The sequence below is a fragment of the Dermacentor variabilis genome, chromosome 10 (assembly GCF_050947875.1).
Source record: "Dermacentor variabilis isolate Ectoservices chromosome 10, ASM5094787v1, whole genome shotgun sequence".
Taxonomy (NCBI): domain Eukaryota; kingdom Metazoa; phylum Arthropoda; class Arachnida; order Ixodida; family Ixodidae; genus Dermacentor; species Dermacentor variabilis.
Genome location: NC_134577.1, coordinates 127,647,011 through 127,665,398, shown reverse-complemented (window position 1 = coordinate 127,665,398; position 18,388 = coordinate 127,647,011). Strand labels below are relative to the sequence as shown.

The window sequence follows — 18,388 nt, the reverse complement described above, 5'->3', positions numbered from 1 at the left end:
TCAATCGCACCTGACACCGGATTCCGTCCCGCGTTTCCGTATGCACTGAAATATTATGCAGAAGGGAATAAAAGCTCTGTGAAAAAGAAACTAGTGAAAACTGGTGCTGCTAGCTTTCAGAGATGTTATTCCATGTTACCCGCCACGGCAGCTTATACAGTTCCTGTGGCGTCGTGCTGCCGGGCTCGAGGTCGCGAGTTCCAGAGCAGAGAACACATTCCCATGGAAACGGAATGCTCATGCACAATGCGTAGGGTGCACATTAAAGAACCTCAAGTGATCTAATTAACAGGGAGCCCCTGCTGCGGCGGGTCTGACATAATTAGATCATGGCTTGGGCACGTAAAACTACATAATTTAAGTTTAAATTGTAACATTCTATATCACAGCTGCGGTTCATGGCAAAACTTAAGAGCACACAGAGGATGCACCAACACTGTTTATTCCAGAAAAGGTTTTTGCTGTACATATTGCACGTGTGCATGACAAATGAAATGAACTGGGCACTATAACAGAACACGAATCGGTTAACAAATACACAAGAAAAAAATGCAAAACAAAGGTCAAACGAAAGCACTGCACCACGTACCTATCACTTAATCTCAGAATCTACATCGATGATAATTCTATTTCTGTGGGAGTGCTATTCAGGGCTGATTGGTGCAACCTGAGCATGCCTTTTCTTTTATATGATACTCTTATTTTGCTCGTCAGCTGGTCTGAGTAGTGCCGAACAACATTTGTCACAATGCATTGCCAAATGTAAGATTGAAGTTGCAAAATTTTTTAGTTGTGGATGACACCATTGCGATATAGGTTTAAGCCAAACAAAACAGGAATAACAGTATTTTATCTAGTACTCAGCTTTGCTCTATCCGACGCATGCACTGACGAAGAAACAAAGGCACACCGCACCGTGTATCAATGTTCTCCCGGCTGTCACTGCCCCGCTTTTCACACTTTTTGCACATACATGCAAAGCTTGGCAAATGGGTAAAAGCACATAGGTGCACAATGTATACAAAAATGACAAACTTGCAAAGAAAAAGTGAACAGGTAGCCTGCATTCAGCTGAACGCACTCCGGGCACATACTGAGCTCTTAATGACGGGTGCCATCTTTCATTGCCAATTTGTGCAGTTCCCACCCATCACATTGCCCCTTCTAGCCACTGTAGCTAAAGGAACAAGACAGGTCGAGTCACTCCACAGAAGCCACTTTCGCTCTGAGTGGAGGCTTAGTTTGGATAGAGCTAATGCACTGGCTCACTACGACATCACAAATGTTTATGGCATCTAATTGGGTCTGGTTAATTTTTATCTGTAAAGATGGACTAATAAAGGAGCCAAAGCATGAACTTGGCACAAAGCATGAACTTGGCAAGCTGCGATTATTTTCACTGTGGCGCAGCAGCCCAGATAGATACTTTGGAATCCATGACATCATGTCATGGGGTTTTTAGCGCAAAACTGAATGAAATGAAAGCTTGGACTAAGTCAGCCAAAGCTGACTTAGTCTAGTGTGCTGTGCTGACCCTCTTATCTCTCTCTCTCCTCTTCCAATGCAGCGCGAGTGGAAAGGCAAGGACAAGAAGCGACATCGTAAGGAAGGTCGCAAGAAGCGCTGCTTCATCTTATAGGACGGGTGAGTGTGTGCACAGCACAGCCAGATGTGGTGAAAATAGTTTCTCGACACATTACCTAGAGGGAAATCCGGTGCTGCCGTGCTGTGATATGCTTGGGAATGCCGGTACAGTAAAAACTCGTTAAACAGTACTCACTGAAACAGTAGTTTCGTTTTAAAAGTATTAGTCAAATCCTCGACTCAGCGGCCATTGAACATCATGTGTTTGGTATCCGCATAAACCGTACCAGCGTATTGCGTAAGTATCGGTTAATACATACTGATTCCACTTTTCGTCGCGCAAATCGGCAGTGCGTCGTCTCCATCGGGCAGCCCGGCAGAACAAGCTTCAGAGATAGAATAACGGCCTCCAAGTGCCCTGTGTGTTTGCGCGGGAAGCCACATCAACATCATTTCGACGCCGTGCCAGAGAGAGAGAAAAAACATATTCGGACCATCGAGGTGGTTGCTCTTGAGGTCGAGTGGGTGGTGTCCTCATTCCAGGACTCCACTGGCCATGGCTGCTCGACGTACTTGCTGGACGAGAGCTTCTTGTCCCGCCAGGGTATCGCCGGTCAGCTGTACCTCCCACCGCTCAAATGACGTGCTGGGAGTCTTTAAGTGGTGAGGTTTGCCCTCGCACCCCCACGAGATGTGAAAGAGTGTAGGGCGTGTGTCGCTGCACCAGGAGCAGATGCTGCGATATGTATGTGGGAGCGTTGTGGCGTCGTGCAATCAAGGACTCACATCATGCCAAAGCTCGCATAAAAAAAGGACGCCAGGTGCTCAGCAAAGAAGAAAAATTAAGACATCATTCGTGCTATCGAACGTGACATGAAGAAGTCGGTGCTGGCACATGACGTGGATCTACTGTTGACTACGGGGTCTGGCATTTGGAATACGAAGTTGCTCAGCAGCACAGCTGCGACTGCGAAGAGATGTCAGCTACGAGGTTCGACTTTTCGCCATTGCTGCCTCTGTTGTTGTTGAAGTGTCGCCTCTTTACAGTGATAAGGATGACACGAAAAGCGACAGCATAGGCGATTCAGGCCCGACAGTGGCAGAAGCTGCGCGTTACATCAGCTTCATGAATGCAGTCGTCATGACGAGAACAGGACCCCGCAATGAAAAGGCACCCCATGACTTCTGCAACGCTGCCGCACCTGTGCACGGAGAATATGCCACGCCAACGAGGAAACTGCCATGCGAGTGTTTGCCGAGAAGAGGGGGCTGGTTGAAAAGCTGGCTCGCAGCTTCAGTAGGTTTGAGGCTGCTGTCATCACTGCTAGGCCGCTGCAGCATCAAACGAAAATAACACTTCTGTTGCGCGAAGTTTGCATGTTTTTTCCCCTTTCATTACGCTCTCTCTGAGCTCCACTTTTGACAGGTAAGTGGGTGATCTTTATCTATTTCGGTTAAACAGTAGTACCATTTAGTACATACTTTTTCCGAGCTCCGGCCAACTACGGTTTAACGAGGTTTCACTGTATATTGCGACTTCGGATTGCCATCGTTCTCGGAGAGCCAGGACACCTTGTAGACGTGCCTGGCAAACATCATTCTGTGTATCGCAATGATTCATTCTTCACCAAAACAGTGTGTAAAAAGCTGTTTTAGCTTTATTACTACACAATAAACATGTTTCGTTTTTAATTATGAGAAGATGTTATTGCACATACAATTTTTTTATTCTATGAAACATGAAAAGTGTCAGCGGGCCGCTAAAGTTGGAGGACAGAGAAGATTCGCGCTCGCTTTAGAACAGTTTGTCATTTGTTCTTGCTTTCTTAACTTGGTTGTGCATTGTAGGTGAGTAAACTTCATTGGAAGGTGTAATATGGGTGAATTAAAACATTTTACGAAGATTTTACTTTAGGAATGCGCCATTTGTGCAACCATATCCACGTTTTAGATGAAGCCTCTTAAAACACCAGCCAACTCAAGTATCGCAGACGTGTACCGTCATTCCCATGACAGCAGAGTGCCCTTTGGGAATCTCCTATAGATGGTGCCACCAGATTTCCCTGTAGGTGTTATAGTGAGAAACTATGGGTGGAACACATTGCGCAGATATTGCTTTCTAGCTCATTTGTAGTCCCAACTAGGCCTGAGGTTTATTTCAAGTACCTCAAGGTAAAATAACATTAGGTTATAAGGGGAGAATAGTAATAGAAATTGCATAAGAAAATTTGGTAGTTCCTGCTTATATTGGCACGTGTACTTGTCTTTATTGGGCGACCACGTTTCGCCACCTAACAAATGCTATCGCACAGCGCAAGACGCGCCTATATGTATCAGAAGTTTCTGAAATGTTATCGATGCTTCTATCCACTGTCTGTTGTCGCCAAAGCTTGTGTTATCTCATTTCATCGCGTGACACGAATAGTATAAAACTTTGTGGCAGACACGCGGGTCCCAGCGATTAGTCTGGAACATTCGACGGCTGCTGTATAAAAGCCGACGTGCTTGACCCCTTGATCAGATTTCGACGACTGCCGATCGTGTTCGCCGCTACCGTTGTTCTTTGAGTGTAGCCTGATTTTGAGGGCACAAGTTTGCCAATAAAACGCTCGTTTGGTTAGTCACAGTTTTGCTGCCTTCTTAATCGTCACTACCACGTGACATCTGGAGGAGGTGCTAGTGCGTTCATGTACCGAACGTCCCCACGAAGCCGCGATCCAAGCCCGAAGCCCGAGGACAAAACCAACATCGCCCAAGACCAGCGTGCTAGCTGCAGACTGCAAGGACTGCCCCCAGAGCATGGACTTCTACCTGAGACGGCAAAGAAGATCGTGGTCAAAACAACCACAATGGCTGCCCCAGCGTCCCCCGTTATCCTACAACAACCTCGGTACCCACCGACCTACCTTGGAGCAGCAACTGAAGACCCGGAATCCTAGCTGGAGACCTACGAACGAATCGCGACTTTCAACAATTGGGACTTTAACGACAGGCTGCGGTATGTATACTTTGCCCTAGAAGAAGCCGCCAGAACGTAGTTTGAGAACCGGGAGTTGACCTTCACAACATGGGACCTGTTTCGTAGTGGCTTCCTGCGCACCTTTACGAGCATTGTGCGCAAGGAAAGGGCCGAACCCATGCTGGACGCCCAAGTGCAGCTACATAAAGAGGACATTGCCATATTCACGGAAGAAATGAACCGTCTGTTCTGCCACGCCGACCCGGATATGCCCAAGGAGAAGAAACCCCGCCTTCTCATGCGGGGTGTGAAGGAAGAACTTTTCAGCGCAATGATACGAAGCCCACCGAAGACCGTAGAAGAGTTCCTTTGCGAGGCCACCAGCATCGAGAAGACACTCGAAATGTGGAACCGGCAATTCAACCACCGCACGACTTCTAGCAATTACGCAAGAATTCAATCACTGGCCACCGACGATCTGCGCAAGACTATCACAGCGGTCGTACGGGAAGAGCTCCAGAGGTTGTATCCCAGCTCGCAGCCTCAAGTAGCCTCAATCACCGAAATCGGCAAAGATGAGTTTGAGCGATCGCTTGGAGTTCCTGAGCTGCAACCTGAATCACCGCAGCCCCAGCCACAAGCGATGACCTACGCCGCCGTGAAGGCCCCCTTCCACGACCATGCCCCGGCTCTATAAGACCGCAATCCCGCAATCCATCGCCGCCACCGACAGCGCGCCCGCCCGTCGCCCAGTGCCGCTACGCAAGGAAGACGGACATTTGGCGTGCTCCTGACCACTGCCCGTTCTGTTACCACTGCGGAGAAGCGGGTCACGTCTACCGCCGATGCCCATACCAGGAGATGGGACTGCGAGGGTTCACCATGAACGCGCCGCGACCGCATCTTGGTGAACGACCTCGCGATATCGCCGACTACCTCGCCACCACTCAGTGGAGCCTTCGACGACCGTCCAGTTCGCCGTCACCAGGCCGCTACCTGTCGCCGCAGCGCCGACCATACACTGGCCTAGCCCGAGGCTGGTGTGCGAGCCCATATCCGGAAAACTAAAAGCAGCAACCGATGGAGGTGCAGTTGCTGTTCGTCGAACTGACAAAGATCCTCCGCCGCCGACGGAGATGCCAAAGAAAATACCTCGACGACATAACGACACGCCGCCGTCACGACGAAGTCTGGAAGCAAAGAATTCGCCGACGAAAGACGACCTGACGACGCCACGTATCAACCACAGCCCAATGCGACACAGCCGTGATCCGACGCCAAGACATAACTGCAACACCAGACAAAGAACCACCGACCTCGACGTGCTTCTCGACGGCCACGCAGTTACCGCCTTAGTGGACACAGGGGCTGATTACTCCGTCATGAGTGGACACATCACCGCGTACTTGAAGAAAGTTAAGACTACATGGGAGGGCCCTCAAATTCAGACCGCTGGAGGAAACCTGATTACGCCGACTGGAATGTCCACGGCAAGAATAACCATTCATGACCGGACTTGCCCTGCCACCTACGTTATCCTCCAACAGTGTTCACGAGACGTCATTCTCGGCATATACTTCCTGGACCAACACGGCGCAATCATAGACCTAAAGTCAGTTGATAACGCTGTCGGAAGATCGAGCGATACCGCCAGAGAGCTCTTGTAGTCACCATGCCTTAAGCGTGCTCGAAAGTCGAGTCAACATCCCGTCTCTCTCCAGCATTGCCATTTCCGTCGGCACCAAAGCACCTGCAGACGCAGAAGGCATCATCGAGGGTGACCAACGTCTACTGCTAGACCGTGAAATTTGCATCGCAAGAGGGATCGCTCGATTGCACGGAGGAAAAACTGAAGTGCTGCTGACAAACTTCAGCCGGAAGTTCAAGCATATCAACAAGGGCATGACGATCGCGTACATCGAGGAAATTCTGGAAAACAGTAATGCGTTTGTCCTCTCGGATTCCGCCGCATCTACCCCGACGACCATGGTTCCTGAACCAGACTACGACATTAATCCATGTCTCCGCATTATTAAGCAACAACAGCTCAGAAGTCTGCTCCGACGATACAAAGGCTGCTTTTCGACGTCATCGAGGATTTGACAAACACCAGTCGCAAAGCATCGCATAATCACCGAGGAGTGCGCTCGACCACTCCGCCAGAGCCCTTACCGAGTTTCGCCACGAGAATGTGAAGCTATAAGAAAACAAGTCAACGAAATGCTGCGCGACGACATCATCCAGCCGTCGAAAAGCCCGTGGGCATCCCCTGTTGTCATTCATTTCATTTCATTTTATTACCTTAAAGGCTCCAATAAATGCGTTACATAAGGGGTGGCAAGATTAAAGATACATAGTCACAACAACAGGAAGCTTTTTACATTTTTGATGAACTTCGATGGGCGCATAATGACAGCAACGTCGTTAGGAAGGCCGTTCCAGTCTGCAGCTGTGCGAGAAAAAAAAGAATTTGAAAACGTGACAGTGCGTGAGCGTGGACGGGCAACCTGTAGCTGATGGCTGGTGCGGTGAGATACGCGTGTAGGAGGAAGGATATAAGGTGCGATGCGCATAGGGCTATGAAAGAATTTGTGAAATAAAGATAGGCTGGCAATGCGACGACGCAGCAATAAGGGGGATAATGCGGATGCAATTTTTAAGGAGGAAACGCTGATGTCAAAGGAATATGACGAGTGGATGAAAAGAGAGGCGCGATTTTGTACAGATTCAAGGTTATTAATTAGGTATGCCTGATGAGGATTCCAAATAGGCGATGCAAATTCTAGTTTTGACCTGACAAATGAGTTGTAGGCTAACAATTTCACATGATGAGCATGATGTAGATGGCGTTTTAGAAATCCTAACGTCCTGTTCGCGGATGATATTAGGTTAATAACATGAGGATTCCAGAAAAGATCGCTCAAAAGTGTTACTCATAAATACTTGTACGAATGAACTAGTTCTACCAGAACTTCAGAGATTACGTAAGGAAATGGGAGAGAATTACGGTGACGGTGAATGGACAAATATTTACACTTACGCGGGTTAAGTTCCATTAGCCACTCGTTACACCAGTCCTGGACAGCATTGAGATCACTTTGAAGAGAAGATTGGTCAGCGGTGGAAGTACCGTATTTACACGACTGTAAGTCGACCACTCTTTAAAAATTTTAAAGTCTGAAGTTGGGGGGTTGATTTACAATTGAAACCAAAACATGGCCCCGCCAAAAAGCCGAGACCAACAGGTGCTACAAAGTAGTTACAATTTTACGTTTGCTCTGTGGCCCTACCCGTATCTTTTCGCTATCCCGCGTGTTTGTTCGCTTTCGGAAGGGGTTTTCAACATTTTTGAGAGTTTTACAGTGCATGCAACACTCATGGGTGGGGGGGTCGATAGTTGATGAAAGCGCCGCTGTTCCCATTTGCGGCGGCACCCTCAGAACGGCGGCACATGCGGGGAGTATCGGTAGTTCATGGAAGAGCAGACACCGCTCGCAGGTTTCTCATTCTCTGTTGAAAGGCATTGGCATTGGTTTGACGTGTTCCACTTGACTGCCGGCTACGTGCTACTTTTATGCTTCCCCAGTCGTCATGAGTGCTCCAGGCCCACTAATCGTTCGGCACTCGTTCACAGCAGCGTTCAAGAGGGCTGCCATCCTTTACGCCAAAGAAACAAATGACTGCGCAGCGGGCCGCAATTTCGATGTTTCTGAACAGGTGGTGCGAGAGTGGCGACTGCAGCGAAGCGAAATTTTCACGTGTGATGCGAAGTGAGAAGTTTCCCACGTGCCAAAGTCTGGACGCTTTCCGGAGCTGCAGGCTAAGCTTGCGGCGTACGTCGCTGAAATGCGTGATCGGTCCCTGCCAGTGAAGTGCGACATGGTCATGAAACAAGCCCGGACCTTCGCTTTTAATTTTAAGGCCCTGCTCCGCTGTGAGTACGAGTGGCTGGCGGCAGAAGACCGCGAAATTACGCCAACCGGACCTGTCAAAAGAGCCTCTCTGACGGCTGCGTGTGGTTGGGTGCATTCGGCGTGGGCTGCTGTTCCACAAGATGTCCTGGTGCGGTCGTTTGCCAATTGTGAAATTTCACTGGAGCACGAGGCGCTGTGGGACCGCAGCAACGATGACGATGGCAGCACTAGTGAAGACTAGTAGTCCAGTGACCATGTCGGCTACTAATAAATTTTTGTCATCGAATGCGTCCTCGGGTATGCTCTCTCTCTTTTCTTTTTTTTTCCTGTCACGCGATGTGGGAGGGTCGACTTACAATCTGGTAAATACGGTAATAACACGATATATCACACAATTGTCTGTGAACATACGTATGTTAGATGTTACGCTTAATGGTAAATCATTTATGTATATTAGGAAAAGTAGCAGGCCGAGCACGGATCCCTGTGGGACGCCTGATGTTACAGAGACTGAATTACAATTCCTATTAATAATGGTGACGAATTGTGAACAATTAGTGAAGAATTCTTCAATCCACTTCAGTATATTAGGGTCAAAATTTAAGGGGTTGAAGAAAAAGGACGGAACCTTACGTTTCTGCGTCGATTATCGTCGACTGAACAAGATCACAAAGAAGGACGTGTACCCCCTTCCATGGATAGGCGATGCATTGGATCGGCTCTGCAACGCTAAATACTTCTCATATAGGACCTCAAGTCAGGCTAGTGGCCAATAGAAGTCGACGAGAGAGATCGCGAAAAGACCGCCTTCATCACGCCAGACGGCCTCTACGAGTTCAGGGTCATGCCTTTTGGACTGTGCTCGGCTCCTGCAACATTCCAGCATGTCATGGACACGGTGTTAGCAGGATTGAAGTGGCAGACCTGTCTTGTTTACTTGGATGACGTCGTCGTCTTCGCCGGAAATTTCGATGATCACCTTAGGCAGCTTGCGACAGTACTAGAGGCCATCAAGTAATCAGGGCTCGCTCTGAAGCCAGAAAACTGCCGCTTCGCTTACGATGAGCTTCTGTTCCTAGGCTACGTCATCAGCAAGTCTGGAGTCTGCCCCGACCTGCAGAAGACAGCTGCCATCGCAAAGTTCCCGGAGCCCATCGACAAGAAGGCAGTGCGTAGATTCCTTGGCATGTGTGCCTAGTATAGACGCTTTGTCAAGGACTTTTCACGCATCGCTGAGCCGCTGACACAGCTAACTAAATGTGACGTCGCGTTCAAGTGGGAAACGCCGCAGGGCGACGCATTTCAAGAACTCAAACGACGCATGCAGTCGCCGCCCGTACTTGCGCACTTCGACGAGCATGCCGATACCGAAATCTACACTGACACCAGTAGCCTAGGCCTCGGTGCTGTGCTAGTCCAGAGAAAAGATGGTCATGAACACGTGATAGCTTATGCTAGCCGGTCGTTGTCAAAAGCGGAAGGTAATTATTCTACAACCGAAAACGAATGCCTCGCCATCGTTTGGGCTACAGCGAAATTTCGCCCTTACCTATATGGCAGGCCATTCAAAGTGGTCAGCGACCATCACGCGTTGTGTTCGCTAGCTAACTTACAGGACCCTTCAGGACGGCTGGCACGGTGGAGCCTCAGACTACAGGAATACGACATCACTGTAACATAAAAGTCCCGACGAAAACACTCTGATGCCTATTGCCTATCACGCGCCCCCATTGACTGGCCACCGCAAGATGACGACACCTTCCTTTGCATTTTAAGCGCGGAAGACTTCGCTGAACAGCAGCGAGCAGACCCGGAGTTGAAAAACCTCGTCGAGCATTTGGAAGAGCACAGCGACGTTGTCCCTAGGGCATTTAAGCGAAGATTGTCTTCATTCTTGCTTCAAAACAACATACTCGTAAAGAACTTCTCACTAGTGCGAGCCAACTGCCTTCTTGTTGTCCCATCAGGACTGCGTCCAGAAGTACTGCACATCCTACATGACGATCTGGCCGCTGGACACCTCGGATTTTCCCGGATACTATTGAGGATACAGGGATGGTATTATTGGCCACGCCTGACCGTCGACGTCGCTCGTTATGTCAGAACATGCCGAGACTGTCAGCGATGTAAGACACCACCGACAAGGCCTGTGGGATTACTACAGCCAATCGAGCCTCCTTGCCGACCATTCCAGCAGATCGGGATGAACTTGTTGGGACTCTTTCTGATGTCAACAACCGGAAATAAGTGGATCGTTGTGGCGACAGACTACCTCACCTGCTTCGCTGAAACTAAATCACTGCCGGAAGGTAGCGCAGCCGAAGTGGCAAAATTCTTTGTCGAAAACATCCTGCTGCGACATGGCGCCCCAGAAGTCCTCATCACCGACAGAGGAACGGTCTTTACAGCGGAGCTCACCCAAGGCATTCTGCAATACAGTCAGACAAGGCACAGGAGGACAACGGCCTACCACCCACAGGTGAATGGTCTTACGGAGCGTCTGAATAATACCCTCGCCGACATGCTAGCAATGTACGTCGACGTCGAACACAAGACCTGGGATGCCATCCTGCCGCACGTAACATTCACTTACAACACGGCGGTGCAAGAAACAACGCAGATCACGCCGTTTAAGCTGGTTTACGGCAGGAACCCGACGCCGACGCTCGACGCCATGCTGCCGCACGTCACTGACAAGGAGAATCTTGACGTCGCTACCTATCTCCAGCGCGCCGAAGAATCTCGACAGCTCGCCCGCCTACAAATGAAGAACCAGCAGCGTACCGACAGCCGACACTACAGCCTCCGACGACGCTTCGTCGAATACCAGCCAGGCGACTGTGTTTGGTATGGACCCCGATACACCGACGAGGACTGAGTGAGAAACTATTGCGACACTATTTCGGGCCCTACAAAGTCATCCGACGTATTGGCGCGCTGGACTTATGAGGTCGTGCCAGACGGCATTTCGCATTCACAGCGGCGCCGCGCATGATCTGAAGTGGTTCACGTCGTCCGTCTTAAACCCTTTTACGTACGCTGACGAACTTCCTTATTTTTATACTTTTTGTGCGCAAACAAACAGGGACGAAGAATAGGGGCAACACAAGGACGAGCGCTTTCCTTGTGTTGCCCCTATTCTTCGTCCCTGTTTGTTTGCGCACAAAAAGTATAAATATGAATATGTTCCAACTAGGCCGACTCGCAGTTTTCCTTATTTTGTTGTTTTCTTTGCTATGAGTGCTTTTTTTATTACTTTCGTTTGTTTGCAGCATTGGGTCAATGCTTTTTAAGAGGGGTTATTGACACATGTACTTGTCTTTATCAGGCGACCACGTTTCGCCACCTACAAATGCTATCACACAGCGCAAGACGCGCCTATATGTATCAGAAGTTTCTGGAATGGTATCGATGCTTCTATCTGCTGTCTGTTGTCGCCGAAGCTTGTGTTATCTGATTTCATCGCGTAATTCGAATGGTGTAGAACTTTGTGGAAGACACGCAGGTCCCAGCGATTAGACTGGAACATTTGACGACTGCTGTATAAAAGCCGATGCGCTTGACCCGCTGATCAGATTTCGACGACCGCCGATCGTGTTTGCCGCTACCGTTGTTCTTTGAGTGTAGCCTGTTTTTGAGGGCACAAGTTCGCCCAATAAAATGCTCGTTTCATTAATCACAGTTTTGCTGCCTTCTTAACTGTCACTACCATGTGACAATATAGTATTAGTTACAAGAAATAGAAAAAACAGAAATATTCATTTATACTACTTAAAATGTAGAAGGGTGGCTCCTTGGGCTGTTTGATAAACATTCCTTGGATAAGGAAAAATCCTTCGTAGTGTGGAAGGCATGGGAAGGAAGGAAGAAGTTGGCAGGATGGATCCCACAATCGCAACTCGGTGCTTGGTGCGAGTGTGCCAGTTGGTTGTGTTTTCTTGCAGGCCCATTGGACGCAAAGGACCTTAGAGCATGCAACGTAGGAAATGTATATACAGTCGCTCTCATATATGGAACTCCTAAAAAAAACATGGAAACTGGTTATATACAGTGCAATTTAGTATAGAGCTTCTGAAGAATTGGACAAGACAAAAACGCATACCATTTGTAATAATATTTTATTGACAAAATGGCCTTATTTCAGCCATACTGTGGCACGAAATAGTCCCAAATCTTTCTTCTGCTTCAATATTTTCGTTGCCTGGAGGAGCACATTTTTTTCTCCTCCGAGGAATCTGAGAAGCTGAGGCCACAGCTTTCCACGTTCGTGCCGAAGTACCTAAAAAGGACAAGCGCATGTGTCACGTTGGAGCAGGTGGGCGCAGCGAGCAGGATCGGACAGCACCAACTGTTCCCTTCACTCCCGTCCCTATTCACAATCGTGAAAAGAAGTTTGCAATAAAGTCCGCATTCTCACTCACCCGTGGTTGCTGCACTTTGGTCTGTGGACACAAGCTTGTTGATAATTCACCCGTCAATGGCTTCTGGAAAATGCTGACAACTTGCTGATATCGACTTCATTGCACTCGTTGGAATGGTGTTGTCAATGGGAATGCGGAAATTGGCAGGACAAGAGCAGTTTTCTTCATTTCCTTCATAATGTCGGCCTAGGGTGCTGCAGTGACTTTAATTTCCAACTTCGTGGTGAACAGCAGAGTCTGCCATTTCACGCCGACCATCGCACAAAAACAAAGGCAACACGTGGAAAAACAAAACAACGAAGCAACGGCACGTATCACAACAAACATGCAGAAAAACCAACTACGATGACGAGAAACCATAGAAACTGATTGGCTTGTGAGTAAGGTCTGCGGGGCAGATTTTTGGAGGGGGTGCCAGGCTGTGGCGCCAAGGAGCCATGCAAATGCAGCACGGCTAAACCACTTTTTCTGACGGGAGTGTTGCTGGCCGCCGTGGGGGAAAGCTAACTTCTGGGGCAGTTTCATGCTATATACTATATTGGTAGTAGCTGATACTTTTGTTCGTAACCATGTAACCTATATATTCTCATTGTAAATTTACATTGTTGAGAAATTGTTCAGTGAAAGGATAATTGCATGTTGACAGGTTTGATATAGTCAAGTCAACTGTACATACAGTAAAACCTTGCTGTTGCGTTCTTTGGTGCTGCATTTTCCTGGCTGCTACATCGTTTTCGGCCAGTCCTGGTATAGCTCCAATATTGGGATCCAATGCATTGGGAACCTCACTGCTGTGTTGCAACTGTGGGACTGTTCCTGCATTATACGTTGCGAACTGCCACTCCACACCAGTCCGAGCGGCCTTGTTGACTTCTTATGTGTTTTGGTTGGCTTGACAATGGGATTGGCCACCCAAAGTGCCGGGGGTGATACCTATGACGTATTTTTGGTTTCCTCCAGCAAATGTATGGCCTCTGAAATCTGTATTTGCTATCTAAAGATGGTGTCATGGCTTGTTTAGGCTCTAAAATTAGTTCTGGCGCATATATAGTATGCACCAAAATATGTTCCGTATAAAGCCTAAGGGTGATTCACCGTCACTGTGCGCCGTATGCTGTATGTGCAAACGAAAGCATGCGAGGGGAGCCGACAATCACGGCTCAACCTCGTGCATGTCAGGAAAGTGGGGAGGAAGCGCGCCATCTTCAGCCACGCTCGAGGCACTGGGGGGAGGGCAGGGGGAGGGGGCGGTGTTATACTCTGGCATCAACTGTGTACTGCGTGGCCACTACCCATCGATTCTTCAAAGTGATCTGCGTTGGGGGCAGAGTTTAGGTATGGCAACGGCTCATACCCTTGTGTGTGCTGTGTTTTTGCCGATCAGTTTACATTGAAGCTGCAGACAGCACGAAGGTCACTTTGCTCGTTGCTGCTGTCGCACTTCCCCACGCTAGCGTTCTGACAGCAAGTGTCCACAGTCATCAAGTGTGATGTGTTCATGTTTGCCTGTGCGAGCTGATACCCGTGCTTGTTCATATAGTTAATAAGCAATGTTTGTAAGTTTGTGCAGACAATAAAACTACTAATATCCTTACTTTGTCTACCTGTCTAGTAATTTGCTATTGCAATCAAGGCTTCACCTTTTGGGTGAAACTGCAATTTTCTTTTTATAACGGAACAATTAAAATTGTGTGCAGTTCACCACTACTCTTATTTCTCAATTTTTCCTATTTCTCGGCTCTTACATTTTTTTCTTCTTTTTCTCTTTCTTTTTTACAGTCCCATGAAAAACTTATCAGTGGGGTTCTACTGTATACAGATAGTAGTAGCACTATCTTGGTGGCTGTCCAGGTTAGATTATGCTGCAGACGTCTAGTGTTTGTCTGCGACACTGCTAGTGGTTCCTCCGGGCTGTTTTTTAGTGTACATCAGTGTACTTTAGAGACTTGGTCATCAGTGTGTGTCTATTTGCACTTGCCAAAGTACCGTTGTTTTACATGCTCATGCAGTGAGATATTTAAGCAACGACTGGTCTTGTCAATATATGATGTGTCATACGATGAATAAATACAATGTACAGCTCTTTTAACAGGTGTGGCATACTGGTTCACAGCAGTGCTGAGTGAATCACTGCTGTGGAAGTAGGTCTGGGCAGGTATTGGTGTTGTTCCTCAGTGTTCCCGTGCACTGACATGCAAGGTCAAACTAGTTTGAGTGTAAGCTGGGCACTGGTGTTGTTTTCCCTGCATTGCAGGTGGGTGCATAGCTACCAAGGACATCGTTGGACCTTTGTTGCCATACCAGCAGGAGAGGACAGCCTGTTGCAAACTGTTAGGGATGTGCAAGGGGGTACCTTTTGGGGTAGCCAGCTTGCAGCAGACTGGAGGACTGGCCACGATGTGTGCTCCGCCGTGTGTCTCACAGCGACCCTGTTCTAATTACGTGCTGTGTTTATCTGTGTCGTCCACTTCACGGGCGGTCTAGTAACGTGAAGCAGCAGGTGCTGCATTGTCTTACATTTTCACCACGTGCATGTTCAGTTGGATGTTGCCTGCCTCTGACAAACTTGTTAACCCCCTTTTCCTATGTGTCCCCAGTTTATTGAGCCATTTCTTTTTGTGTTGTCTTTCTGTCGGGCTGGTTTCTTTTAGCTTCTCACCCGCCAGAGTACCTTTCTGTGCTTTGTGGTGGGTTCTTATGCATCCTGGTTGGTTGCACACTGTTGGCTGGGGGTGGGCGATGTGATGTTCCAAGCTGGCCCTCGTGATGCAAAGCCCTGCTCCTAGTGCTTCCCAGGTGAATGCCAACGGTCAACTTTTGAAATTGAGTGCGCAGCAAACTCTGGCCTCGGCACATCTAACTGTGAATGTTTGGTCTTGACTTCTCTAGTGTTTGTCCAATAATGTAGCCAACTGTTTGTTCCTAATGTTTATTTCGGTTACATTTTCTGCCATGGTGTGAAGCTCTTGCCCTGGCAGAGCTAACTGTAGCGGACTCATGGTGCGAAGCAATTCCTTGTGTGCACTTTGGCTTGCCCAAGCGTTGTTGATTTCTCGGCCGTTCCACGCCTACCACGGTGTCAGCAGTAGCTTTTAATTCATGCCTCTGACCTTTTCGTGGCTACACAAAAACGATGCATTGGAATTGCATGATGATTGCCAAAGCTGGTAAGACTCGACAAACCAAAGCATGTGAGTGATGTGATGCCAACAAGACCTACCAGGTCTCGCTTAGTTTGTATGCTAGTGTCACAAGCGTGAATGCCTGGCTTTGGATTTACTGCCTCTTCCCCTTTCTTGATTGCTGTTGTGTGTCAATGGCATGGCAAGGGTTCATGACATTTAAATGTGTGCACGATGCCACTCCTGTCATTGTTTCATGCCGTTGGAATCGAGTCATACAGCACAAGCCTCACTTGTATAAACTGTTTTTTAACACTACTGTTGTGCATCTGTGTTTTATTTTGGGGCATGCGCTATACTTATTCAAAAGGCATGGCTCAGCTCCGGTCGGCCAGACCTCGAGAGGGTGGATGTTGTTGGCCAACCCTACAAATGAACGGGCACAAACAATACAAAGCCAAGGAAATAATGGAAGCTTATCAAAAATTTAACCGTCATTGATCATTTGTAATTGGAAATTTGAATTTAGAGAATGCCATGCTTTTCTTAGTTTCATATGGTTGTTAATGAATGTCCAGCCCCTCAGTGTCATTGATTGTTCTTGCCCGCAGACATGCACAAGCATGAGCAGTGGAGTATAGTGCGTTATCTCACATCTAGCACCCGTCAGAAGTTGGTGCGTGCATTTGACTGGTTTTTTGGTGCAGTGCTGTCAAATACAGCAGGGCATACCCAGGCACTTAGAGCCAAGTACATGCACGTAACTGCTTTCCTATTTGAATCATGTTCAGCTTATGCTATGGTGTTCACACTGCTGTGTGCACAAAGTCGTGTGTCATTCCCAGCTGTGGCGATGGGGGCAAAATGCAAAAGCACTAGTGTACCTCCCTGTCGCTAGTTGAAGGGAGGAGCCGAACTTATTTGTCATGTCTGTCTGTCCTCGTGGTCGACATCGGTGGTCTGGAAAGGGGAGGTGCTCTTGGTATCTAAGTGAGCCGATTCACCACTGAAGGGCTGCAAAAGATCTGCTCTTGTAATGCACACACCATGCTGCACGTCAGTGATGTGATGGTTCATGCATTTCGCGAGTATGCTGGCAATTGCTGCAAGCCCACAATTTCATACAATGTTTGTTGCTGTATGTAAACAGGAGCATTAAAACTAGATTATGCAGATCCCACGCACTGTGGGAATCAAAGCATATATAGGTAACTGACTATCCAACAATGTTCTAGGTTTTGCAAAGCTTTGCCAGATGGGCCAAAATATTGTCACGTATCTTGAAAATGAACTGGTGGAATTTATCCTGAAGAACACGTCGGTGGGACAGCGCCCTATTCCTGCAGAAAGTCAGCGCTGAGAAACATTGCGAAAGCATTCACGTAGGACAAGGCAGTTCGCCACGAATGTCGATCCTTGAATTCGAATTCTTGTGCAGGTGCCCAGCGGAATGACACCGTGGCCACCAGCCGTTCAAATCTGCGAGTCGTGCCAGCACGCATTACTTCCTTTAGAAACGTCGCCATATTCCTCTGTAAGATAGAATAGTCCGTGCCTGTATCCTCCGGACGATATCTACGGACACAGATATTTCTAGGCCTGTCGCGAGGCACTGTGGCGGCTGCTCTGTATTCCATAAGGAATCTGCGACAAGGACAACACGCGCGGTCGTGCGAGCCTTGTCTTCAAAGCGACCTGCAATGTGTACAAAAAGCACCAAGTGCTGGCAGCATCATATTCGCTGTGCTTTAGACGCTTCGTTCGCGTTGAAGCGAGACACAGCACGAAGGTCAATTCGCTTGCTGCTGCTGCCACGTTTCCTCACTCCAGCGTTTTGGCAGCCAGATTGTGCAGTGATCGAGTGAGAAGTGTTCATGTTTGCTTGTGTGCACGTGACACTGTGCTTCGTTTAATTAGTAAGCGAATGTATACATGTTTATAAAGTCGATAAAACTACTATCCCTACTTCAAATAGCTGTCTACTAATTTGCTGTCGCAATTGATGCTTCGCATTTCATGCGAAAGTGCCACTTTTTATAACACTCGCAATGGAGCTCACCGTAGCTTGCGGTGTGCTGTAAACCTTTTGTATCTCTGCACGCAGCAGTACGGGTCCGTTCTCGAAGGTTGTCATTGTTGCTTCCGGTGGCCATGAAAATGTCTAGTGGATGACGCGTTCATTGCCCCTCGTAGAAGTTCGATCGATGCTGAAGCATCTTCTCCTTATTACTGTCACGGACAAAAATTTGGCAGCAGTCTTTAGAGGGCACCACACAAGACCAGTGAAAAGGAGCTCCTTCACTCCACACCTAGCATCAGGTGATGCAACTTCTTGTCCTTGGCCTGCTCGTCTGAAGAGGTACGTCATATCTTCAACGAACTTAGTAC

At 48.2% G+C, this 18,388-nt stretch overlaps 1 protein-coding gene across 2 annotated transcripts in view; it reads left to right on the top strand.

Moving 5' to 3' along the window:
- Positions 1-16,318, top strand: part of Ras85D (GTPase ras-like protein 1) — a 137,861-nt gene extending 121,543 nt beyond the window's left edge. Inside the window, exons 8-9 of one of the 2 annotated variants that reach the window (XM_075673384.1) lie at positions 1,568-1,644; positions 15,133-16,318. In XM_075673384.1, coding sequence (XP_075529499.1) covers positions 1,568-1,639 — 72 coding nt within the window. In that variant the 3' untranslated portion in view covers positions 1,640-1,644; positions 15,133-16,318. The remainder of the gene's footprint in view (positions 1-1,567; positions 1,645-15,132) is intronic. The other variant, XM_075673385.1, reaches the window with a different exon arrangement.
- The last annotated feature ends 2,070 nt before the right edge of the window (positions 16,319-18,388 follow it).